Here is a 26,356-nt window from a genome sequence, read left to right as displayed (position 1 = left end):
ATTTCCAACCTTTCTAATAACAAGTTTCACTTTGCTTTGAAACACCAAGTTGTTTCCCAAAACACAGAAGTGCTGGCGCCTGTTTTCCTAGCAGCCGGACACGGGTGGATAAGACAGGAATGCCACGTGGGGATAAAAGGCAGAGCTGGCCTTTAAGCTAGTGACCAGAGTGTGGAACATAGTGAGACTCGCTGTTCAGGGCCAGGTGTACTTCCACAAGTGAGCGGTGTAAGGTTTGCTGTTGCAGGGGGAGCACAGACTGCAGCTGCTGATGTCTTGTCTCACGGCCACTTCCAACAAATAATGAGAATGCTACCCACAGCCGTCGCCGCCTCCTGATGGAGCTGGGCACGGCTGGCTCTCCCTCACTATGTGTGGTGAGGCCGGAGTGTGCAGGGTGCCTGGGGCAGCTTCCTGTGAGAGGGAGGGCTAGGGAGCAGGGGCCTAGACTTTTTGGGTGAAACAGCACAAACTTGGATAAAGACTGATTGGCAGGAAGTGGTGCTGGCACATTCTGGAGAAGCTTTTCTGGCTATAGAGCCTTCAGTTACACAGGGATGCAAATATGAGGGGAGGAGACGGCGAGGGCCGAGGTGAAAGGGAATGTCTGGGGGGGTTACATGTGTGGGCAATGGTGGTGGCAGGAGGGACAGGAAGAAATACTTTCAATATCAACTTCAACAAACCGGGGGGGGGGGACCCAATATTTCAGTGTTCAAATGCAATCAAGAGAGACACTGCAGCGGCAATAGAGAGAAGCTGCCTTTAAATCTGCTGTCAACGGCGTGTATTTACATTCTTTGATTTGTATTCTTGTTTATGTGTTACCCCAGATGGTGAAATGATTTATAAAATATGAGACAACTGACTTGGTCTTATACTAAAAGAAACTTAAAATAGACGGGTAGGTCCGCAGAAATGTGAGTATAAGTAAAATAGGCGCATTTTCCTTAAAGTAATGTACATACGTTTACTTGGTTGAATGTGTATCTGATTTTTCAGGGCTGGAGTGTGTGTGTATGTGTGTGTTTGTGTGTATGCATTTGTGTGTGTGTGTAAGTTTGCAGGTAGCTGTGGTATTTCTTCTAAAACTTGAATATTAGGTTATAAACATCAGCAGTGAACCGCTACTTTAATGTCTTTTGGGGCAGGGCAGTTGGGACAGGGTTTCTCTGTGGATTTGGAGGATGTCCTGGAACTAGCTCTTGTAGACCAGGCTGGTCTCGAACTCACAGAGATTCGCCTGCCTCTGCCTCCTGAGTGCTGGGATTAAAGGCATGCGCCTGGCTACTTTAATGTCTTTAGATAAGTCACCCAGTCAAGAAATTAATCCACTTTGCTCTATTTTTTACACTAGGAGGCCAAAGAACTCCATTCACAGTGGCTGGTGTGAACAACATTATTATAATATTTGCACACTGAAAGGAACACTAACTATCAAGAGTGTCAATATAAAATTGAGTTCAGCTCCCTCTTGGAAGCTGACACAACCTTCTGTCTTTTTGATGGCACTGAAATTTTCAGTTACAAGCATGTTTACTCATCTTAAAACGCAAGTGTCAAGCTGAAGTCACAGCGGATCTTTGAGCACAGGCATCTTCAGTTACTAAGAGATTAAGGCAAAACAGTCCGTTCATTCTTCCCCTCACTCGGGGTTAGACAAGGTCCCTAACTAACCCGGAATGTCTCCTAAAATCATCACTTGGGCGGCGCATGACATGATGTTGTATCTTACCATTGTATTTTGTTTTGCTTTCTTTTCTTTTACCTCTCACCCAACTTTTTTGGGTGATTTTTGGGAATGATCTAAAATATCACCCACCCCCCGAATTCCTCTACCATCTCCAACCCCTCCCACGTCTCCCTCCACTCTCTCTCTCCCCTCTCTCATTACTGTACCATCTTTTTCTTTATTACTGTTTTACACACACGTAAGTAAGCCCATAAATACAAAAATATAAATGCATAATAGCATATTTTAGGGGATGTCTTATTTCCCAACTAAACAATAAGATTCTGAGAAATGTCCTTAACTCCTTGTTACCCCATGCTCTTCGGCACACTTGGTGCCCTAAAACATGAGTGGCTTCCTGTCAGATTAGAGATAAGATAAAGGCACCCGGCACCGGCAGTCCACTGGGTCTGTGTGCTATACAGTAATGTTCTGCTGTCATCTTCAGAGCTGACAAACGTTAAAGTTCAATCATTATTTCACAGTCGTCTCATTGGCCACGGGACCATGAAAGAACACCCAGTCTCTGCCACTCATCACTCATCTCCCACCACAGGGAACCTTGACTGTCCCTTCGCTCACTAAGTGCTCACCAGCACCTCTCTCTCTAAAAACGAGGGACACACGCCTCACGTCATGCCCAACAGCCTAAGAATGTGGTTCCCAACCACTGATTCCCTGATTGCTTCAGTGGGAAAATTTCCCATTTCCCCATAGACCAAGAGGAGAAATCCAGCGGAGCTACCTTCATTCTGAAAGCATTTCTGCAATGGATGATGGACCTTAAAGAATCTTCCAGAATAAACTGGTGACATTAATATATTCTGTGTCTGGGATGAAGGTGTACAATAGGGAATGTGATACTTGGCTGTCTCAAGCCTAAACTTACCTTGCTTTGCAAAAGCCTTCACTGTGTACCAATGCACAGACACCTAATGTCTTAGATCCTGGCCCTGCCCATAAATTCACTATTTGGTAAGCTATCGAGGCAAATGTTTTCATTTCAATTACATTTCCTAATTAAATCCCCTTGAAAAGAAAGTTAAGGCTGACCTTGGAAAACAGCTCAATGGGTGCAGCCACAGCACTCCAGTCTCTTAAGTACTGTTCCCAGGACCAGGTGTCCCCTGTAGTCACAGAAGGCTCTAAAAGAGAAAATACAGCACTGTCCTTGGAGCAATTCTTGATGGAACAAAAATAGGGCAAACTGTAACTGAAGATAAACTCAAAAGGCAGGCTGCTTAAGTTGGCGGTCAGAAGAACCACAACCAGGAAGGGCAATGTCTCTCACTTCCTGTACACAGTTGGGAACTCTCCCTCACCAGTGACTCTACACTGAGCTTTCTGTGTCAGGGTTGGTGCCTCATGTAACCTGCAGTTCCCATCTCAAAGACGCCAGCAGAGACAGCAAAGGGGTCTGCTCTACTTTCAGGCCAATGTTCGGGAGCCTTCTGATCCCCCCTTCTGCCTCCGCTGCCTTCTGGCGGGTGTCAGTTGGCATAAGCCTCAAAAGGCGATGTGACAAATGTGACGGTAATTGTCAACAGTCTATTTGTGGTTCTACTTTGGACACGGCCATTCTCCTTCTAGGAATTTATCTTAATGCACTCACAGTAGACCACCCAGGGGACAAAACACTGCATTTCTGTTAGTCGTCCACAAAGCAATGAAATACAGGAAATAAACTAAATGTCCCCCAAGTAGCTAATTAAACGTTTTTACATGGACACACCACTTATGGTATGCAAAGTAAACATCTAACTAGTACACTGAGGAAGAGGAAAGGGTTTGGAAAACAAAATTATATTTTGGTAAGTATGTGGTAGATTGAAAGTGAGATGAAGACCGTGGAAATCATATTTCACACACCAAGTCGTCTTTAGGTTCTAGGAGCATAAACAATTTAGTATTCCTCCTGCTTTCATTTTTCTGCTTTCCAAATTTTGTAGGTGAATATTTGATATAGAAGCTTACATTTTACATGATGAATATATATATATATATATATATATATATATATAGTGTGTGTGTGTATATATAATATACATATATACATATATATCACATATATATAATGATTCTGAGATCATCAAATCCTGTGTTTCTCTAATGAAATGCTTTGGTAATTAAATGTGTCATTAAGAAACTTAGAGATTAAGTGGTATATAGGATCCTTCATGTCCATATTTTTGCTATAGTATGATTTCATTTATGCATGCATTCTAAAGGGAATCAACCTCCGAATCAGAGAGCACAAAGGTGACAGCCAGAGCTCGAGAACAGGCGATGGAGAAAGGAGACAGGCTTGTCAATCAAGGGGCACGGTTTCAGTTATAACGGAAGGAATGAGTTTTAGGGACTTATCAGATAACATGGTGACTACAGTTAATAGATTATATACTTCAAGGCTGCTAAACACACACACACACACACACACACACAGAGAGAGAGAGAGAGAAATCTCCCGTGTTCTCACCTTTAAAAAATGGCAACTGTGTGAGGAGATAGACTCATTAATTATCTTCATTTAATCTTTCCACAATACCAACACATATCAAAGCACCCCGTTTAGGCCAGGGAGATAGTTCCGTTTTAAGTACTTGTCTCTCAAGCATGCAGACCCGAGTTTGATTCCTTGCACCCTTAACAGTCCCTGTAGAACCACAGGAGGCAGAGACAGTCAGATCCCTGAAGCTTACTGTACAGCATATGTAGGCAAACAGTGTTCTCTAAGTTCAGTAAAAGTCTCAAAGCGGAAGGTACAGAGCCACTGAGAAGACAACCAAGCTTGACCTCTCGCCTACACACACAGATGTGTCCACCTGCACATCCACTCACATGAGCACACACAGCTGTATATAAAAAAAAAGTTATTTTGTCCCCTAATAATGTGATGGGCAATTAAAAATAAAACAGAAAAACAAACATAGAAGGCGTGTGTATTACTAATGTAATCACATATTCATAAAACACCTTCTATGTGGAAGGCATTGCACATATATGTGTGCCAACAAATGCAAACGTTCATAGAAAAGAAATTGGAAAGAAACAGCAAAATATTAACAGCAGTTGTATTCAGCATTTTATAGTCAAGATACTCTACAATGATTATTACTTTCACACACACACACACACAAAATACACTTGGAGATACTGATCTGAAAGGACTGAATATTAAACGAACGTCCCAGAGGAAGGTGTGGATGGTAGAAGGCCAGCATTACATCTGCACTGGCAATGAGTGACATGGGAGAGGCCCCTCCTCCGAGCCCTGCATCTGAACTCTCCCAGGACAGTAGGATAACCTCATAGGACAACAGACAGCAACCACAGCATACGATGCAGCCATGACTCACACTGGCTTTTAATATTTAAATTTAAATCCTTTGTGAGCCTCCTACTTTACAAAGAGGAGCAACTTTTAAAGTGTGACCCAATGCCTGGTCCAGACGACGAAAAATGTGTAATATGTATGATTTTCCTTCAACACGCATGTACATTGGTGACAACAGAAGGAAATCATTTAAATGCAGGCAACTTTACAAGGCATGGAAGCTAACACCCTCTATCAGGCATAGTGTTAGCCTCTTGCTGCTAAGGAACACGCTGCTGGAGTATGAGAAGGCATTTCAGTCATCGAACGAAACTGACAGAGTTGTGACTGGCGGATTTCCTAGTTCTTCTAAAATACGAAGCCACCACAATGGAGCCCAAGTAGAAGCCTGTGGCTTCTTGGCCCATTACATTGCTAAAACCATCCCACCCACTGTCCAGAACTTTCTCCATTTACCATATACAGTCGAGATATCACAGAAATGCACACCTAATCATCAACAGTTATGTTCAACATCACTATAAAATTAAGTCTGCAGGCACAATAATAAACTCTGGCAGAGGTTTTGTGAATTTAATTAAGTTTGAAAGTCGAGTTTATACATATTTATAGCCAGAAGGTGTTAATATTTGTTGATCCAGTCAATCCTCATCCCAATATTTCATTCTAAAGTGTTTTAAAGGAATAAATACAGCCTTTACAATAGCACAAAACAGAGAAAATGAAAATATCCAAACATAAGTCTAAACAAGTATGGTTATGACAGGAACATAATTATCATTTTTGCAAATATTCATTAAATACAGTTGAACATAGTCCATTTGCATAATTCATTAGAAGTATGCGTGCTTACACATGAATAAAAGCCTGAAACAATGAAATACATATTGCATACAAAGGTGATGAGTACCATCAAACTGCATGGATCTGGCTGATAGAAAAATGAGCTCTTCCTTGTATTTAGTCAGCTGATTATACACACAGCTCCAGGGGTCAACATCCCACAACCAGGCACAAAGTGGTACGAACTGAAGACCACACCCTACAACATATATGGTCTAGTATCCTGTTGGTGAGGACACTGTGATGCTCTATGGCCCAGCATCCTGTTGGTGAGGACACTCTGTGTCCTCCATACATTGATTTTGGCATGCATTTACACACACACACACACACACACACACACACACACCAGGCAATCACAAAAATTTCTTAACATAAAAAGCATAGTTTGCTGTTTAAATGTGGACAAAGCCTTTGTAATTATTACAAAGCCTTTTGTAATTAGCCCTGTGAATTCTCCAAACCTTAAATTTCTTTTTGACTTACAAAGATGTCCTATTTAGAGTACAACACTCGTGGTCTGTGAGTAGAACTCTGGCTCCTCCATGCTCTGACATCCAAGCCTGGCTCCTGTCCACCTCACCACAGAGAGCACAGACTGTAAATGTAAAAGGGAAAGGGGCCTCTCACTCGGGCACACCTCTACTCATAGCAACTTTCTGAACTACACTGAAATATCAGGGGGTGAAGACTGAGGCCCGTGTCTCAGATCAGTCCCTCTCAGGCCCCGTTTGCCATCAGGAACATCTACTTTGTGCAATGTTTCATCTCTGTTCCTAAGGGACAGATGGCAACTCTTCATCGGAGAACACATGAAAAACAACTGGCCTTACCGTGAACCATCTTCCTGGTGCAATGTTCTACACAAGGGACCTGTCGTGGGAGGGACACGATGTCCCCACACAAACCACATCACTACCAGGTATGCAGCCCCTGAAACAGCATGCTGTCGCCTGCAGGTACCCTCTCCACAGTCTCAATTTAACACCTCTGTCATGTCCCTCCAGAAAGAACTTCTCCATGCTCCATCTACAATATCCTCCACTTGAACATCATATTCAGGCTGGACTTTTTTTTTTTTTCATTTCAGTCCTACTGAATTTAAAAAGTCATTCATCTCCCGGGGCCAAGCAGGTTTTGTGTGCTGTGAGATGCAGAGAATTTGACTCTTGTCCACATCTACCATGTTCTTGGGTGGGGATAGGCATGCCATAGCCAGATCACTATCACTCATGAATATCATACACACACACACACACACACACACACACACACGGGTCATGTGTGATGGTATGATGGAGAATGACACACACAGAATTAATTTGTAATAGTGAAGAAAACTCAAGCAGCGTAACTGGGAACAACACAAAAGGAGAATTCGTTCTCATCAGGAGAAATGCCTGGGAGGTCACCGCTCTCTAAGATGAGCCAATTTAGCCTGTAACCCGGTGGGGAGCAGTGTGCACCTACAGCAAGGCTGGAAAATAAGGAATGGCTTCTGCAGTACGAACATCTTGGCAGCGCTGAGCATAGAGTCTTCCTATAGGAGTCTTCAGGGCAGATGCTGGGTCACTGTACCTGAAGAAGAGGAAGACTATGCTCGATCAGAGTCGGCCGCAGGATTCCGACCTTTCCCCTTGTGGTTTCATTAGACAGTGGGAATTTCAAGGGCTTGAGACCAGCAGAACTTAGGAGTGAGCGCTAGGCAAGAATGGAATTATAGGGAGAGGGAAGACTGGTGGCAAAGAATGACAACGGGCAGGGACATGTAGGAAACATTCCAGAGGCATGCTACAGCCATAGCCAGCAATAGCCTATCGACAGGGTGGAGAGATGTGTAAGAATGTGTCGGAAGTCATGTTCTTTAAGAGGATAATTAATCCCTGGATATTGTCAGAAATGTAAATTTGGAGGCAAATTCGACACTTCAGGATAGATGATCAGATACTCTGTGTTGTCTGTCCAACAGTGCATTTCAACAAACAGACATATGCTAATGTTTGAGAACCATTGTTCCAATATACCACACACACACACACACACACACACACACACACACACACACACTATGAAGAAGAGTAAGACTCTATTCTAGTGGAGATTATCAAAGTTTTCACAGATGACGTGCCTGGACGGTGAAGGGATAAGGTCTCAAAATGTGGCACCCACAGCATGGATATCACCTGAATATACTTAGAAAGATGAAACGTGAGAAAATACATGATAATGTGTTATCTGTAGGGTCAGCAGCACTGGGGTTGAGGACCAGAGTTCAGCCTTCACAGCCCTGGAGCAAGCTTGTAAGGTCATAGTGGAGAACCACTCAGGGGCCACTCTGATGTCCCAGCACAGGGGGTACCTACACTGTCTACTCGGTGCCTCTGTCTTCAATCTCCTTGAGTTTCCATGCTTGCAACATGTATTTTTATCATATGGCCCATTATTTGAGCAGCTTTGAGTTATTTCCTTTCCTAGAGAAAGTAACACTGTAATTAAAACACCATGCTAACAATTCCTTTCTTTAGCCTACATACATAGTGAAGCCAGAGGATTATTTTAAACGAAGATATGATGTTTGCCACTAAGCAAGACAAAACCAGAGGACCGGGCTTGGAGAACAAGCAGAATATGTTTTCAGATGCTAATAAAGGCTGGCCATTTGGGATGAACTATCCAGGAGACAGCTTTAAAAAAACAGGTCTTGCAGGATAAAGTTCCAGATGGAAAATTTGGACTTAGTCACCATCAATGTACAGACTGTTAAAAACAGAAAAAAAGGAATAGTCAATTCTCATGATTCTCAGAATTTATGAAGAGTAAAACATGCAGAGAACCAAACACAGATACCTGGAAATGTGTTTGGGAGGTTTGGGTACAAACAGAAAAGTAGAAAGGGATAAATGAATAAGAGGGGCAACCAGAGGAAAAGAAGCAATGGTGGTAGAAATATTTTTCAAGAAGTAGAGTATCATCCTGTTATTTTATTCTTAACTCACCTCAAGAACTGGACAAACACAACTGGTTTGAGTAGCAGAAAGGTTTGTCCTAGTTAACCTTAGTACCCAAGGACACAGTCCCCTCAGAGTCAACTGAGACAAACGCCCTGATTGAAATGTGCTGAGTCACAGTCTTGATTGTAAACTGATGTAGGGAGACCAAGGATGTGTAAGAATGCTAGCCCAACACGACCCTGGATGAAGGCAAACCAGGGCTACTCCTCAGTGCTAGCCACGCACGGCCCTGGATGAAGGCAAACCAGGGCTACTCCTCAGTGCTAGCCACGCACGGCCCTGGATGAAGGCAAACCAGGGCTACTCCTCAGTGCTAGCCACGCACGGCCCTGGAGGAAGGCAAACCAGGGCTACTCCTCAGTGCTAGCCCAACACGACCCTGGATGAAGGCAAACCAGGGCTACTCCTCAGTGCTAGCCACGCACGGCCCTGGATGAAGGCAAACCAGGGCTACTCCTCAGTGCTAGCCCAACACGACCCTGGATGAAGGCAAACCAGGGCTACTCCTCAGTGCTAGCCACGCACGGCCCTGGAGGAAGAGGCTAACCAGGGCTACTCCTCCATGACTTCTGTTTTCAAATTGTTGACTTGAAATGACTCAATAATGGCTGGGGACCTGGAAGTCTAAGCCAATTTTCTTCCCCTAAACTGTTCTGGTCACAACAACAGAAAATAATCCAGAAAAGAATCCTAAGTAGATCCCAGCTGAAGCCACAGGGGAAGAAATCTGAAGCCAGAGAACCAGATAGAAACTGGATGGGTGTCAGTTCTGACACTTATAAAAAGGACAGAGCCACATATGGAAGGTCCTGGAAACAGAGATTATCTTTGGGTTACTATCTGCGATGAAACACAATGGCCAAAAGCAACTGGGGAGGAAAGAGTTATTTGGCTTACATTTCCACATCATAGTACACCACTGAAGGAAGGTGGGCAGGAAACAGGAGGCAGGAGCTGATGCAGAGGCCATGGAGGGGAGCTGCCAATGGCTCGCTCAGCCTGCTTTCTTACAGAACCCAGGACCACAAGCCCAGGGTTGGCCCCACCCACAGTGGGCTTGGCCCTCCCATATCAATCACGAATTAAGAAAATGCCCCTTACATCTGCATTTTATGGAGGCATTTTCTCAACTTAGGCTTTCAGTTAACTCTAGCCTGTGTCAAGTTGATATAAAACTATCCAGCATGGTGGCCTTCAGATGGGACAAGTCAAAGACCCAAAAGCTGCTATTATTGGAAGAGTTTTCAAAATTTAGTCATGTATACCAAGAAAGAAAAAACAAAAACAAAACAAAATCATCCAAGGCTAGTACACATTGATTCAAAGTCCATTTCTTAGTACTTTCTATGAGTCAGATCCTGTATTACTGCTAATGATCCAAGGGAAAGGAAGATACATCTTTTGCCTTAAGGAGCCTGCAGTTTGCCGGGGAAAACAGATGAATACCACAATACAGAAATGAAAATCCAATTGTAGAGACTTGAGGAAGGTGAGGAGTACTGAGAATCAGGTAGTTTAGCTTGTCTTGGGGATGCTATTCATTCAGTTTTCATTTTATTTCAACAAATATTAAGAGGATATTTACTAAGTGCCAGGAGCCTATGATACACAAAATCCTAACTGCCATATGTTCTACCAGGTAAAAGCAGGAAATAAAACAAAGAAAAACATTGTATGTCAGACAGCAGAGGGAGTAAAAAAGAAAACCGGGAGAGGAGGGGCTAGGAAGTTAGCAGGCGGGGACCTTAATGGGTGTGAATGTGGTGTCACCATCAGAAGAGCTTGGAACAGGATGACTAAGCAATGGCACTTTTGAAGCACAATACCAAGAATCACGCAGCCAGTGAAAAGGGTTTTCAAAAGTGGGAATGATGGGTTGGAGAGATGGCTCAGCATTTAAGAGCACTGAATGTTCTTCCAGGGAACACAGGTTCGATTCCCAGCACCCACACCGTGGTTCACACCTTCCATAATTACAATTCCAGGGGATTTAATGCCTTCCTCTGCCTTCGGAGAGTGCCAGGCATGGATGTGGTGCATAGATACAGGTGAAGGTAAAATGCTCACATACATAAAATAATAAAATTTTAAGGTAAAAGAGGGAGTAAAATTACCAGAATTTCAAATTAAGAACAGACTTGTTTTGATATCTGCATAATTTCTCTAGCAAGATGCAGGTTTCCCACTCGGGGTTGATACTTGTTCCCTTGAAGAATTGCCACTCTGGATTGAGTTATCTCTCCCCATTGAGAGTCCCTTAGGAGAGTCTTTTAAAAAAGACCTTTCTTCTTTGCAGTGTTGTCTTCAATTTGTCTTCCTGCGGGGAAAGGCCAGGTGGACCCACATAGCTCGCTGAGTGAAACTGAGCTGTTCCCTTCGCCAACCGCACTCCCTCCCCGCCGAGTCAACGTCAGCCGCCTTAGTCCAGTTTCTCTCGTGTGTTCGCAGTTCACAAACTGTTGATGGATCCAGATATCACAAGAGAGATGACAATTTCAGTAGAACACTGTTTTACACCAAACTTAAATTAAAAGCAGATGGGATTCAACTTGGAATTAAATTAAATGTCCAGTGGGAGGGGTTGGCATTTGAAGCGTATAAGTCTTTGCATCTTTCCAGATGCCGATAGAACGTTCTAGTTTACCTCAAGTAGTAGGGCTCGTCCCACTTTCTCTCTCATACGCTACTATGGATACAACTTCTTTCTTTTCCTATTTCTAAGTGAAGAGACTGGAATATATAAAAGATGATGTTTTAAAATACCCCAATGTTTTTGTCTTAATTGTGATACTTTATAATTAGTTTTCTGTGTATGAAATCACAGCAATGGCAAACAATGGCAAACATATGCATGGTTTGAGTTTTTCTTTCCTAGGTTTGTAGCCTTCACCTGATTCTGCTTATTAATTCAACAAAAACTCTGAAATTACTAAATATGCGATATGACAGACACACCAATTCAATTACTTGACCTGTGTGCCTTTACCTCTAGACTCTACTACTGATCTTCTGGAACCTTCTTGTACACATTTTCCATATGCACCCTTTTCTTGCATACATTCTGATAATCTTTAGTTTAATGGGGAATGATCCAGTCTCCCACCTTTCCAATGTGTTCCCATCAAAAAATGCATGTATTATAGTTTCTCGTGTTTATATTAAGTCTCATATTGATCAATTTTTCCTTCTTATTTAGCTGCTGAGCTGGAGATCATGTGGAGACCACTGGTCACTGATTGAAGAGAAGGGTAACAGCAATAAAGGTGGCCAGGAACAGAGAGAAAAGGAACAACTGGGAAAAAGTCAGCTGACCAACGTGAGGGGTGACGAGGTGGACCCTCTTCCAGCACAGAGACAGACAAGGATCTGCAAAGAAACAGAAAGTAGCGTGATGACGGTAATGTCACCACAGGAAGATTGCCAGATAGAAGGGGGTATTACTGTTGGAATTTAGGCAAACCCTAGATCTTAAATGTAAGGCAGAGGAGGGGTGTGCACCGAGACATAAAATCAAGGAAGGGATGAAGTGATGGGTGATGGAGAAGAGCAAAGGACAATGGAAAGAAGCATCAGCACCCCCACAGAGAGGTCAAATTAGACGAGTGAATTTGCCACTAGTAGGACAGTAAGCTCATCTCCCAGCCTGGAAGAACACTGGCACCCCTATCCCTGGAGGAGGATCGGGACTTCTGACTGCACCCTGCTCTCTGTGCAGGGCGATAACGGACTAAGAATGCAGGTCTTTCTGAAACCTTCAGAGGCTACAAATTGACTGGAAGGAACACATTTGCAAGCAGACTCCCCCTATGAATTGTTTACTCCTTCAATAACTAGAAAACACGTGGGAAGTCTATGGGCACAATTTCCAGCACAGAAGTTACACACAAAAATGACTCCATGTAATTGGGAGGCTCATATTGAAATGTTCTCCCATGAATTCTACCCTGTACGTCATCAAATTAGCAGCCATCTTTATTAGAGAGTGGGGGGGAGCAATATTCCTTTTATAATTCCTTTTATCTGCGTATTTCCCATCGCCTTTTCCTTCTTTGTATCCTGGGAACATCTATTATAATGTATTAAATATATTGTTCCAGATGTTACTTTCAGTAATTCTGTCAATCTGAAACTCAAGACCTTCTTCTATTTTCAATATCCCCTGGTGGTCTTCAATTAATGAATATACTTCAAATGTTTTACAAGATTACTTTTCCTCTTGACACTAAAACTGTTTAAAATAAATTCTGTCAAAATCACATCTCGGCCTCACAGCTTGCTAACCTTTGAAACACTAGCTACTCTTGGTGAAGGTAAATTTGAAATCCAACTTCAGATTACTAAGCAGGGTCTTAGAAGAACACTTAATTGGTACTACTTAAAGGGAAAAATTGAATGTATAAACACTAAAATAGTTTCATAAACCCCTGGAGATCCCACTACCTCGGTTGCCAATGGCTTTTTCCCCATGACAGCTGGAAAGAGGTCTTCTTTGGCCACACTGGATTATAATAGTATGCCAACACAATAAACACACGTAGCAACTGTTAAATCTAACAAGCAAAACTCTGCATTGCCTGAACAAAGAAACAAACAAACAAAAATACCCAAATAAATTATTATGGTGCTATTCCTCAAGTGACTTCACTTGTGATAGGCAGAATAGCACCCTTCCAAAGATGCCTAACTCTGTCTCTCTCTCTCTCTCTCTCTCTCTCTCTCTCTCTCTCTCTCACACACACACACACACACACACACACACACACACACAATGAACTTTGGAGATTATGTAAGAAAAATGAAATTGGGACCATGCCTGAGAAAAGTCTAATGGAACCCATAGATCCTTGGGTGGCTGTATTCTGAGGATATGGCCAAAACACAGGGGTCTGAAAGATAGGCCCTTGCTAGCTTTGAAGGTGGAGGAAGAGGCCACAAATCAAGGAATGCAGGTGGCTTCTAGAAACCAGAAGAGGCAAGGGACTGAGGCTCCTCTGGGCATCCTGGAGTAAGTGTGGCTGGGTGCCTGTGGGCACCCTTCAGCCTCCTCTAGCTTACAGAACGTTAAGGCGGAGCTTGTACTGTCACGTGGCTGTGCCAGCATCGGGACATTAACAGGGCTACAGAGCAGGAATGATAAGTACTGATATTTTGGAAAACTGTTCAAAACCAGCGTCACAGAATTTCTAAAAGTTCACTAAGTAGGAACATTAAACAAATACATACGTTTGTCTTTTCTGAAGAAGGAATCCATAAACAGTAAATTATCTTAGAATAATAGTTATCACACATAGGTGCGGTGCCCTGATTTGAATTAAGGCTCACTGTACACAGGGGAGTAATCTGTAATAGATAGATCTTTTACACTGGAAGACCTTGCTTGTCCCTTCATTTCTGTGCATGAAGCACCAAGGACAGTAACCCTCAAAAACAGTCGTGAGTACTCACAGCCCACGGGGACAAAATGTGTCTAATGAAACAGCTAATCACTTTAAGGTGAAAAACGCGATCTCCCCCAAGTTTATCCATGGTATAAATACCCGATTTTATGGACCAGTTACTCTGATAGGCCTTCAGTGTGTACGAACTTGAAAAGCTGGCTACAAATCTCAGGCATCCTTTATTGTTTAAAAACCATCAGCATCCTTGTCAGCTCCAATACTGAATGACTAAATTCATATTGCCATTATATAAACCAGTATGACAACCATCTGAGAAAAATGATTTCTCCTGAAATCCTATGTGCTGTGAAGACAACCATAAATAACCAAGGGTACAAAGAAAATCATACACTTTATGTTGAATACTTGTCGACATTTGGCTAACGTAAAAATAACAGAGCCATGAGGTTGACGTGCGTCACTTTCTACAGCTTGAGTCTTAATTGGAAAGTGTTTCTATTTTCACTCTTCCTACCACAGATCCATTCAATATCAACTACAGGATATCAAACAGTCCCAGAGCTGGTTTCTCGCCACATTCACGGCTTTCACAACCGTACTCTCCACGAGCCGCCTTCTATGCTCTGAGGGTAGCCTTTCTCTGCACCCCAAGGCGGCTCTCCTGTCATTCCCTCTGCTAAGCCTGCTCCTCTACAGGGAGGCCCTGTGCTCACAGGTTCAACAGCCGCCCTGTACTTGAGGAGCCCAGACACTTGCACCCCAATATATCTCTCCACAGCGTCTGACCCAGACCCTTCACATCATAATCCCTGGGCCCTCTGCCTCTGCACACATACCACCTCTGTGTTGGCTTTCCAGTCGGATCCCAGGTCCCAAGTCAGTGAGTGCTCCTTAAATCTCCTTGCGTGAGATATAGGGCCCTCCTCTGTCAGCCCCTCTGATACCACCGCAGGAACTGAGAAAATCCACCTTATTGACTCCTGACAAGGTCTACCTCTGCACATAATGCTATGCAAAGCTTCACGCCCTTTCTTGGCTATAGAACAACGTCCAAACAGCTGAACACGGTGAACAAGGTCTGTGTCCGTGGACACAGTTTCAACCTTACTAAATGGCCTCTGTAGTTACTAATACAAAAACCAATACAGAAGATACAGATGGAGGAGAGGGAAGGACATGTCAGGCAGAAGGGGCCCTTTGGCCAGGCCTCAAATAAAGCTAGCACTTTCAGAACACGGTAGGATACAGGGAGACCATGGGCAGAGAGACTAGGGAAAGACAGACGGCCAGAATGTAAGGATTTGTGGCCTCAGGACTTTTGCCCCTGTCCCGACCTGTGGGCAATGGGAGTGAGGAAATCTTTTAAGAAAAGAAAGGATGGAGGTATCCACGGGATCCAGCTCACATTATGAGAAGAAAGAGCCAGCTGTACTGTGCCATCAGCATGAAGCCATAGCAAAGGCAAGTCTGGTGGACACCGCGGGGGAGCTGAAGCAAGACACACTCCTTAGTCAAAAGCAGTGAGCCTCCAGGACGGACAGACAGACTGCCAAAGACAGAGAGAAAGGCAGTGCCAAGATGGCCCCAGGCTCCAGCTGTGCAGCTGACAGTTGGGAGGCAGTTACCAAACTTCAAGCGCCTTCATCCCCGCAGGACAGTCAGAGGTATAAACACTAAAGGGAGCAACTTGGCTAGTGTCGATTCTGCAGCTTACGTTTATCAAAATTCCTCCTACAGGGATCTCCAAGGCAGAATGTGAGTGCTCATTCCGCAAACAGGCCAACAGTTTCTAAAAACACAATACATAAATCCCCTACTTAAGCAGCTCACAAAATACCCCCATTTATATAATATCCACCCAGAGCCCAAGACATTATAAACATCTCCTCATTTCATCCTGACGGATGTTTAAGATGGTAAGTGATTTGTTGAGACTGGTGGGTACAATCAAGTGGCAAGACCTATCCCTCTGATTCTAGCCATATATTCTATCCTTGCTTTTAAATACTAGTAGGATCAATTCTGCAGGAATAAGAACTAAAATAATACACTGTAAAAGAGAGCGTTTACCCTGGACTGAAGACTCTACCTGGATGGACACTCAAGACCTAAGCCGCCTGTCTCTCTGAGGCTATTTACTCTTCCTCCTACCCTCCTGCCTTCCCTCCATCCCTTCTTCCCCTACACGGCCTGCTCCAGCTGCATACTGCAGTAAAAGACCATAACTGTGAGTTAGATACTGTCATAGGGGAATGTGAGTGACACCCGATTACACGTATAGGAAAATGTGATTGCAGCCCTGAACACTCTATAAACGCGTTTCTATACAATAAGGCTGTGAGCTGAAGGAATGAAACAAAACTGACTTTCCCAGAGTGTAAAGTACACGTATCTGCGTCCTTTCCGCTCTTGAGGAAAAGCCACAGCAGACTCTTAATGCCCCAATGTGAGTGCTCAGATAAAAATAGGGGTCTGTCAAGGAGACAGTAGACCACAGCTTAACGGACCCAACCAACTGTCCAAATGACAACAGAGGCATCTAGAACAGGAAAATCATGACATAAGTGGCTTAAAACAGGCTGACTGAAATAAGGAGCTTTGAGTTCATATGGAAATAACTGGGAAATTGGTGAGAACTAGTAAATTTGCAGTTTTGAATTGTCTCCTTTACAGATGTCAGTCAAAAGGACAAATGACCTAACTTCACAGTGAAAAAGCCTGACAAGGTACACTAAGCAACGCATCAGAGTTATATTCAGACACTGGGCACAGCAGAGCCGTGTGACAACCAAGGATGCTGGCGAAAAGGGGAAAGTAAAAGGAGTCACTTCTGGGTTAGTTCCTTGGAGATGCACGACATGAATCTCCAGCATGAAGAAACAGCCAGGAACCCAAACTAGAGGACATGGGGATTAAGAAATATCCTGCCATACAATAAGCCCATAGCCTAAGTTTTCCAATGAGAAACAGTGTAGGTTTAGGTCTAAAGGGACATTCAAATATCCCAACATTAAACTGTAATCTCGGTAACAAAAAGGCTATCACACTGAACAAAAGCAAATGTCTTCAGCATGCAGTGCACACTCTGTAAAAACCCTTTGATTTGGGATCAAACAAGAGCTTCCAGGAAGGGAAGGAGGCAAGAACTGGGGAGGGAAGGTGCTTCTCATTCCGGAGCTGCCTGTCCACAGTGCAAAGCCCTTGTGTGTTGGCTCTAGGACTAAGTGCTGACCTGCTGGAATCCCTTTAGTCAAACAGTAGGAGCATCAAGTGCTTGGCCGTCTTGTCAGAGTCCCGTGGCCTCATCCACCCAGGACTGACCACAGATGCAGCAAAGGATGGATACAGCCACCACCAGACTCTTGTGTAGGGCAGCTCGAATGATGAGTCATCCGACGCCCTCATGGGGATAATGTCTACTGTGCACTTTCATCTATTAAGGAATTCTAGGTGTAGAATAAAGATCACCCTCATACAACGGGCTTCCGAGTATGGGGCCTGGCCCTATGGTTGTGCTTCAGCCAGCTTCAGCCATCGGTCAGCAACTCCAGGAAGAGAACACAAATGTTTCTTTCCTTTATGCCTACATTCATCCCCCATTAATTCACCTAGAATTAGCAGGATACCGCAGAGAGGACTGGCAGCTAAACAAGTTATGTTCAAAGAGCAGCTCATTTATGAGCCATTAGCCAGGACTGGCAAACGATGTGAAAATATGTACTAAAGGTATTTATTAAAGAGAAATACTCTTCATTAAAGTGCACAGAAATCTTCAGTTATTACAGGACCCCCAAGTAAAGTTCATTAATTTAAAAAAGTTTATCCTCCAGTGAACATCATAGCACAGTGAAATTTAAATTTTTTAGGTTCAAATTAATAAATGCCTAAATATTTAATTGATTATTCAGTGAAGTAAATGCCATCTAAATTAATGGGAGTTGAATAAAATAAGACCCATTTGTTCTCCCCTTTCATGGCATTGCTATCCATTATGGTGGGGAATGACATCACTCACTATGGTGGGGAATGACATCACTCATATTGAGCAATGACATCATTCACTATGATGGGGAATGACATCACTCATTATGGCGGGGAATGACATCACTCACGCTGGGGAATGACATCATTCACTATGGTGGGGAATGACATCACTCACGCTGGGGAATGACATCACTCACTATGGTGGGGAATGACATCACTCACGCTGGGGAATGACATCACTCACTATGGTGGGGAATGACATCACTCACTATGGTGGGGAATGACATCACACTTATTATGGTGAGAATGGTGTCACTCTGAATAAACTAGTCTCTCACTAAGGTTGGCAGATGCAGACACTCTAGTTCCACTGACATAATTATTATGAAAGAATGCAGTTCTGTGACTGCACCCAAGCAGAAAGCTAGCAACCCTAATGAAGAAATCCAAGATAATATTCGAGGGTCCCCTCTCTGAAGCTGTTGAAATCGCTTAGTGAACAACACCATCCAGCACCAAAACTAACCACTGGAAGTGAGTGAGGCTCCTTTGTAGCCATATTGAACCTTCTCCAGACCATCCGGCTTATTAACACTAAAGAGCTTTAATACATTACTGTATGGGTTTACAGAACAGTAAGTCTTGCTGACCTGATTGGACCTGATTACACGCCCTTTAAAAATATGCCTAACTTGAGAGATGATATGTTATATTATACAATTGAAAACCTTTAAAGCCAAATATCCTAAGGTACAGGACCATCCCCAAACACACACACACACACAGAGAGAGAGAGAGAGAGAGAGAGAGAGAGAGAGAGGTTTTTGAAGAGGTTTTGAAGGAGCCACCCAGGAGAAAGACCTCCGTGTGTAGGGAGGGATTCTTTGGCATTAAGTCTATATGATGCGTTTCAGACGGCTCACAAAGCACAAAGTGGTGGGTAGCAAGTAACAGGCAGTTAGCATAAAGTGAGGCGCCTCTAAAATATTCCAGAGGAAGCAAGTAAGACACCCTACTAATAGAATCCAGAGGAATTTCAGTAGGAAACACACACACACAGCAAGGCTGAAGAATAGCACTACATCACCAGAGCTATTCCAAACTAGGGGAATCATGTTTGGGAGTTACCAAGCAGGACAAATTGAAGGACCAGTTTGGGGCTTGAATTAGAAAGCAGTAGGTGAGCGATGAGGTGATTCTGGGACTGTGGTTTGATTGTGGGCCCGTGACCATGCTATCCAGTGCGGGTCTGTCAGCAAGGCAGAGTGGACATTCGGAAACAAGGACAAGATTGGCTGACATATGCTAGTGAAACAGTAAGAATGGTAAGAGCGTGGAAGCATCTACTGATCTGGAAGACCAGTGGTTCAGCCAACATAACTCTAACAACTCTCCATCCACACTAGTGAGCTAAGCAAGGGGAGTGGCTCGCAATGGCATGCTGAGTGTGGAGCTGAGATGGTGGCAAACAGGGTCAGTAGATGGCAGGTAGGGAAATACTATTCCTCCCCAGAAATGCGGGCTCTGCCTGTGAGAGAAAACTAGAAAGCACAGAGAGCAAAAGAAACTTCCTCCGCCCAAAGTAGCATTTTGAATCTTGCCATAAAACAAAGGATATAGGTAAAAAGACAGTGGTTCTACCTTTAAATAAACAATAAAAAAAAGAAGTCTGTAATTTAATGCATGGTGTTATGGCAGTATTAAATGCTAAGTTCTGGGAAATGTTCCATGACCATACAACTCACTAATATTAAAAACGAACGAGGTACAGAATACTCATGTCTATTTCTGCACTATTGTAACTGCAGCTTTTTCCATGAATCTGAAATTATTCTAAGTCCTCTTCAGCAGACAAAAGAAGGAAGGGTATGTCACGTGTCTTCCTTCCTTTTTCTATGGCTGGGATAAGACACCATAACCATGGCAAGTGACAAAGGAAAATCTTTCCCTGGAGCTCACAGTTTCGGAGGGTGAGCGCATGATCATCCTGGTGGGGACCCTGGCAGCAAGCAGCCATAAGGCCCAGAGCAGTAGCTGAGGGAGGACTCATATCTTGACCCACAAGCACCAGGGAGAGAGAGATTGTAGCAGAAATGGCAAGGGCAGTTGAAATCTCAACCCCCCCCCCCAGTGACACCATCCTTCAACAGAACCACACCTCCTGGTCCATCCTAACAGCCCACCATTGGGAACCAAATGTTCAAGTGCATGAGCCTGTAGGAGCCATTACTTTCATACCATCACACAACGCAAGGAAGCCAGAATCATGAATGTTTCCAGAGAAGGTTGGTTGGCCTTAGTAACAGGGAGCAAATTCAGGAGCCACAGTCCCAAAGTATGGCCACCTGTTTTTTTCCTCAGGGAAAGAAACTTCTTTGGGGTGCCTACATGGTTACCACAAATCACAGGAAATTTTAGGGTGTTCCATGTGGGTTACCACACACCATGAAATCAGGGTGCCTTCTCAGGGTTATTAGCCTTGTTGATAAAAGAGTTAAAATAGACTCAGAAGAAAATTTAGTGTAAATTTCATTAAGAGTTTTTTTTTTTTTAATAATCCAGGAGACAGCCAAGGTGTAAATCTTGGCAGCTATGTAGAGGAGTTAGATGGGAAGAGGAGGGGAGAAGCTATCCATGCCTTCTGACTTGGGCATGGAGGTCTGGGAGTAAGGTACATGCCAGGCAAGCAGTCCCACGGCAAGCGTGGTAGGGAGAGACCTTAGAAGTTAGGATAAGGAAGCCAAAGCTTAACAGAGAAGACTGTTGGGTTTAGGACAACATTCAAACATAAAAATAAAAAAGAGAAACAAGGAAGGAAAAGGGTAAGCTAGAATTTTCTGGGTAATTCACAAAAGCTCGTAGGCTCGCCACAGCGATATGTTGTGACCATAAGTGACTGCTATAATACACTTTTAAAATCAAACGACCTAAAGATAACTGTTGTTAAAATATTAACGTATTAAATATTATCATCAGTTTTTATTATGGTGATTTAAAATTTCCCAATATATAAGTGACATAATTACCTACTGATATTCAAGCCACCATGTCTTCCTTATAAACTGAATGCACTGTACATTCCTTTTCAACTGTCTGTAGTTATGAACAGTGTCACAACAATCAAGGCTTACAGAAATGAGGTGCACGTGTTTATTTCATTAAGAAAAATTCAATGAAGACGGTAAATCAAAAGACATTTTTATTTAACACTTTTGATAACAAGAGCAAACTCCACTCGGGACCCCAGAGCTTGTCTCCTCGCTGTATGCTGAGAGGAGCCAGAAGTTTAAAACCTTTGCTATCTTGGTAAATCAAAACTATCATCACTACCTTTAAACTAGTATTTCTTTATATTCTATTGAAACTTGATGTTTTCAATATGTTAATATCGAGGTACTTTTATCTCTTCTTCAGTGAAAAATCTGTAACCTTTGCCTGGAGATGACTGAGATTAAAGCATATCTGAATTTCCTAATTCCTTTATGTAATAGCAGCCTGTTCTCCATTGTATCTATGGATATATTTTTTGTGTTTCTATTTCTATTTCATTTATTAATGTTACATACAAAGTTAAATTTACATATGCATAGATCTACATTTTCTTTATGATGTCCTTCATTCACGGTTTTATGCTCCTAAACGCCCACTGTCCCAACACATAACCATGCTTTTAAACAATGCTTTTAAAGACACTTAGAAATTGAGGATAGAAAAATCCAGATCATTTGAGTCTGCGAAGAAATTGGGTGTTTTTATCTTGGAGATGTCAAAAAACAAATTCAGACAGGTCTGAGCTGACAAGAACAATTCTCTGACATTATCACAGCCAATTACTGACAAGTGAACATTGACAAACACATGCTGATACAAGCCTTCTCTCGGGGAGATGGACCTAGGAAAGTTATGTAAGTTTTCTAATTACTAGAAAGAATTTTAGCCAAAGAGTTTTCAAACTTAAATCTCAAAGACTGTTTCAAGGGAAATCTAGCTCAGCCCATCCCGAGGAGCATATAAGACTCCATTAGTAATTTATCAGCACTTACGTTCCCTAGCCCGACTCTAAGCAATATTATAGCTTTCTTCCACACCTTTGTCTTAACAGAAGAAGATGCTCACATAGAAAGGGAATGCATAGAGCAATAAAGGGCTCACTGAGCCATATAACTTCTTGAATATAGTTTCAAACCTTAGATTCACCGCCAATTAGTGAAGTTTATAGCGTTCGTGTCTCCCTTGCCTGTAGCTTAATGTTAAGGGCACAAGTTAGGCACTCAAATTATAACAATAGCCAAGGAAGCACACACTGAATGTAAATTTGTTATAAAGAATTGTGTGTTTACATTCAATATAATTTTCTATGCTCATATACATATCAATGTGTACATGCACAATTCTGGGTTTGTTTTGTTATTATTTTTAAGATACCAAGGAAGAGACTAAGTTTCTGCAAATTGTCAAGGATTCCATGGAGAAACTTTTACTATTCCACAATCTGTAGGTGGAAAGATCTCCACTAAGACACAATGGTAATATGACAATTGGAGAGATACCTCATTCACTCCATTGAACGTGGTTTTAAAAAAACAAAAAACAAAACAAATAAAAAAAAACCCATTATTTTCTAAAGCCTCCACATGACCCTATTTTCATTATAATTAGCAACTAATAGCATGCACACACATAAAACAAAGCTAAGCCTTCCTATAAACATTTAGTTATGTTCCAGAAGCAATTAATAATGTCAAATTTGGGGCAGAGTAAAGCACAGCAAGAAACTTTTGAGAATGAATATTAACTACAAAACAAGTCAGCAGATGGAGGAGAGCAAAGCAAACTGAGCCCCCATAAAACATGGAAAACTATTTGAGAGAAACAAACCCTCACACGGAGTCAAAATACAAGCACTAAATTGGGGAAAGAATCCTAGAATGAGACACAGAAAAGTTTTAAATTGTTCATCTAAGCCTATTCTTCTTTCAGTAAGAAGAATTCAACCACAAAATTAAAAAAAGAAAATACTCAATTTATATTAGTGTGAAAATATAGCTCCAGGGGAGAAATGACAAATTAATAAGTACCTACCTACCTCTGAGAATGAAAAATAAAATTGAAAAAACCCTACTGTTCAGGGCCATGCACAGGCCAATTTTATTTCTAAAATTTCAGTGTTGTATAACTGAAGTGTATTCCAGGCGATCAGAACATCAAGTTACATAATTATCAAAGTACTACACCCCATTCTGCTTGTTCAGCAAAGACCATGACAGGACTCCAGTGGCCGCAACAGAAAACTATCCACTTAAAGCAACATATATTTTTTCTTTATTGTAATAGAAAACTCTTTTAAGGTCACAGATTTTCAATATTGTTTTCTGAAATTAAGCAACAGTGAGCAGTCTTTTAGAAAGCAAAATGTTAAAAAGACAAGATATTTTAGTTGATTTTATTATTTAAAAAGAAAAGAAAAGCCTTACTCTACTCAATATTTGGGGTATTTTTAGAGTTTTCCAGAGGCTTATTATAAAATTTATGTACCTTTCTTCCCAGATAATAAAAAATCTGTTGGACATTCAACTGTATTTTATAGAAATTTTAATAGCAATTGTCTTGTGGAAATAGCTACAAAACAGCAACTTTTATTTGTTGATTTAAATTTAACGCTCCTGAAAATCAGAGAGATACCGAAAAAAGACAGTATCTAAAGTGTACTGATGTGTGAATAACCTTGAGGGATGGATATCCATTGTGGGTTAAATGTACCATCTCTTCAACATGTCTCCAGCAGGGGACAACAAGCACAAATATGAAAAGATTAAAGCAAGCTGGGGGGAAACAGAAGCAAGGAGGTAAAAATACACTCAGTAGGTAGCACCTTCTATCCCTAATGGAGAAAGTTTACAAACCAGAAATGGCCTCCTTCGCAACCTGTTTAAAAGTCAAATATATGCAAAAATAGAAGCTTCAGACTTGCATTCCTTAACACGTCTAAGAGCATGGCACGACTTTGAAAAAGTCTATATTGATATATGTAAGACCATGAGCAACCTGGAGACAATATACCATTCTATATTTAAGCTAAGAAATATAAAGCAAATAAAGCAATCTCACCAAATTTCCTTGTGGAAGCTGTTCACTGTGAACTAGAACCACGCCGGATAGTGATAGTTACCTGGGGTTAAAACTGTGGCACCGGCTCTGGGCTTCTTTTCTTCTTCAGTTTGCCCCTGGAACAGAGAAAACGTGATTTATATAAGTTTTCCACAGCTCAGTCTTACTGCTTATATTAACGTCTTCACTGTTGCCACGCTAAAATACCTGATAACGACAACTTACGAAGGAGGGGTGATGGGAAATGCCATTATGTATATATGTTTCTCATACTGGTTAATAATAAAGCACTGTTGGCCAATAGGAAAGGAAGATAGGAGGGACTAGGAGACAAGGAGGAGATAGGAAGTAGTAAAAGGAGGTCAAGATGGAGAGTCTGGAGAAAGCAGTATGCCGCCGGCTCCCCGGTAAGAGAAATACATAGATCAGCAGAAATGGGTTAATAATTAAGGCAGAGCTAGCCAATAAGAAACAAGTAACCGGGCATTGTATCAAATACAGAGTCTCTGTGTGTTATTTGGGGCTGGCGGTGTGGCGGCGGGACAAGACTGGCGGCAGGCGGAAAAACCGAACTCCTTACAGAGGGGCTTCTATTGGCTAGTCTGTGTAAAGAAGGTATGAGAGCAGGATCTCGAGGAATCTGGTCAAGTTGCACACACAGTCAGAAATCAGAGAACAGGAATGCTTGTGCCCAGCCAGCTTTCTCCTTCCTGTGCAATTCTATATCCAAGTGTAGGGTATCTTCCCTCGTTTAGCCCAATTAAAACAACTCCTCTGAACATGTCCCAAAGGCTTGTCTTCTTAAGGCTGTCACTCTGGTTTAACACTGAAAACTGAAGCTTCCATGTAACTGAGGGCTAGTCATAGAGCCAGCACCTTCCGGTGGGTGGCGGGGGCTGTCCACCACCTCCTCTTTTCATGCCATAAAGTCATTCATACAGCCTCGTTTATCCACTGAATACATGCCGTGTTGGAGGGCTGCATAGGTGGCTGCCTGAAGGAGGCTTGTCCTATTACCTCAAGCTCAGCTGCCATTCCTCCTTTCAGCTATCTGGTCAACCTCACTGAATCAGTACTCAATTAAAATAGTATTAGCTACCTGTAACCACACTCACCATCCAAAATACACAAATGGTCACAGTTCCCAGGGTAAAAACACCGCCTTCGACAAATGCTGGTATTCCAATTCTTAATTACGTACTTAGTTAATGAAAAGGAGGCAAGAGCCATTTTAAAAGGAGGCATCTAAGACATAACATCTTACTTACATGGTTTTGTGGCCATACACAATGTCTGTCTATTAAAAGCATGTGAAAAGTTAAAATTGAAGATCAGAATTTTTGCAGTTGAGAATCCTCTAAATAAAGGTTGGGGGTGGACTCTTAATTCATTTTTGGAAAGATGGTTATGCATTCCTCTTGATTAGTTCCCAAGAAGTTGTCATCAGAGAAGATGGAAATTTAGCAGGTGATTTGCACAAAATCTTTCATAATTAGTGACTGATGACGGAAAATGAGTTTGATGATTTCGTAAGTTGAGCCAACAATCATGTCCTCAAGTTTTTCATACACAAGTTTGGGCTGTATCTCATCAAGCTATAACAGAAACTGACTGTCCCAATTTGCTTAGGGCTGACCTGAACATAGCAATATGAGAAGGGCTACATCTAGGTAAACCTTCCCATCTAAGGCAAACAGGTCGGTCACACTAGCTATGATAACCATTAAACCAAAGCTCAAAGACTATACGCAATCATGTCACATGCTTTCATCTAAGTCTAAACAAAGGGTCCTGCTCATTTTAATGAAAGTTCATTAGTTCTTAACTGTTAAATATTAATAATTTCATTTTTATATTGTGGTTTTGGTATTTTTTGAGACTGGGCTTAGGTTATGAAATACCATTTGTGCAACAGCAAATCAAATAAACATAAACATATGCAGAT

General features: G+C 42.2%; 1 protein-coding gene across 1 annotated transcript in view; it reads right to left on the bottom strand.

Annotated features, from left to right (window-relative positions):
* The window catches only part of L3mbtl4 (L3MBTL histone methyl-lysine binding protein 4), a 317,660-nt gene that overhangs the window by 235,653 nt on the left and 55,651 nt on the right, over window positions 1–26,356 (bottom strand). Inside the window, exon 2 of the mRNA XM_051190683.1 lies at window positions 2,786–2,877. Coding sequence (XP_051046640.1) covers window positions 2,786–2,877 — 92 coding nt within the window. The remainder of the gene's footprint in view (window positions 1–2,785; window positions 2,878–26,356) is intronic.

The sequence above is a fragment of the Phodopus roborovskii genome, unplaced genomic scaffold (genome assembly GCF_943737965.1).
Source record: "Phodopus roborovskii unplaced genomic scaffold, PHOROB, whole genome shotgun sequence".
NCBI lineage: Eukaryota > Metazoa > Chordata > Mammalia > Rodentia > Cricetidae > Phodopus > Phodopus roborovskii.
Note: the sequence above shows the minus strand (reverse complement) of the source record. Positions and strands in the feature narration are given on the sequence as shown.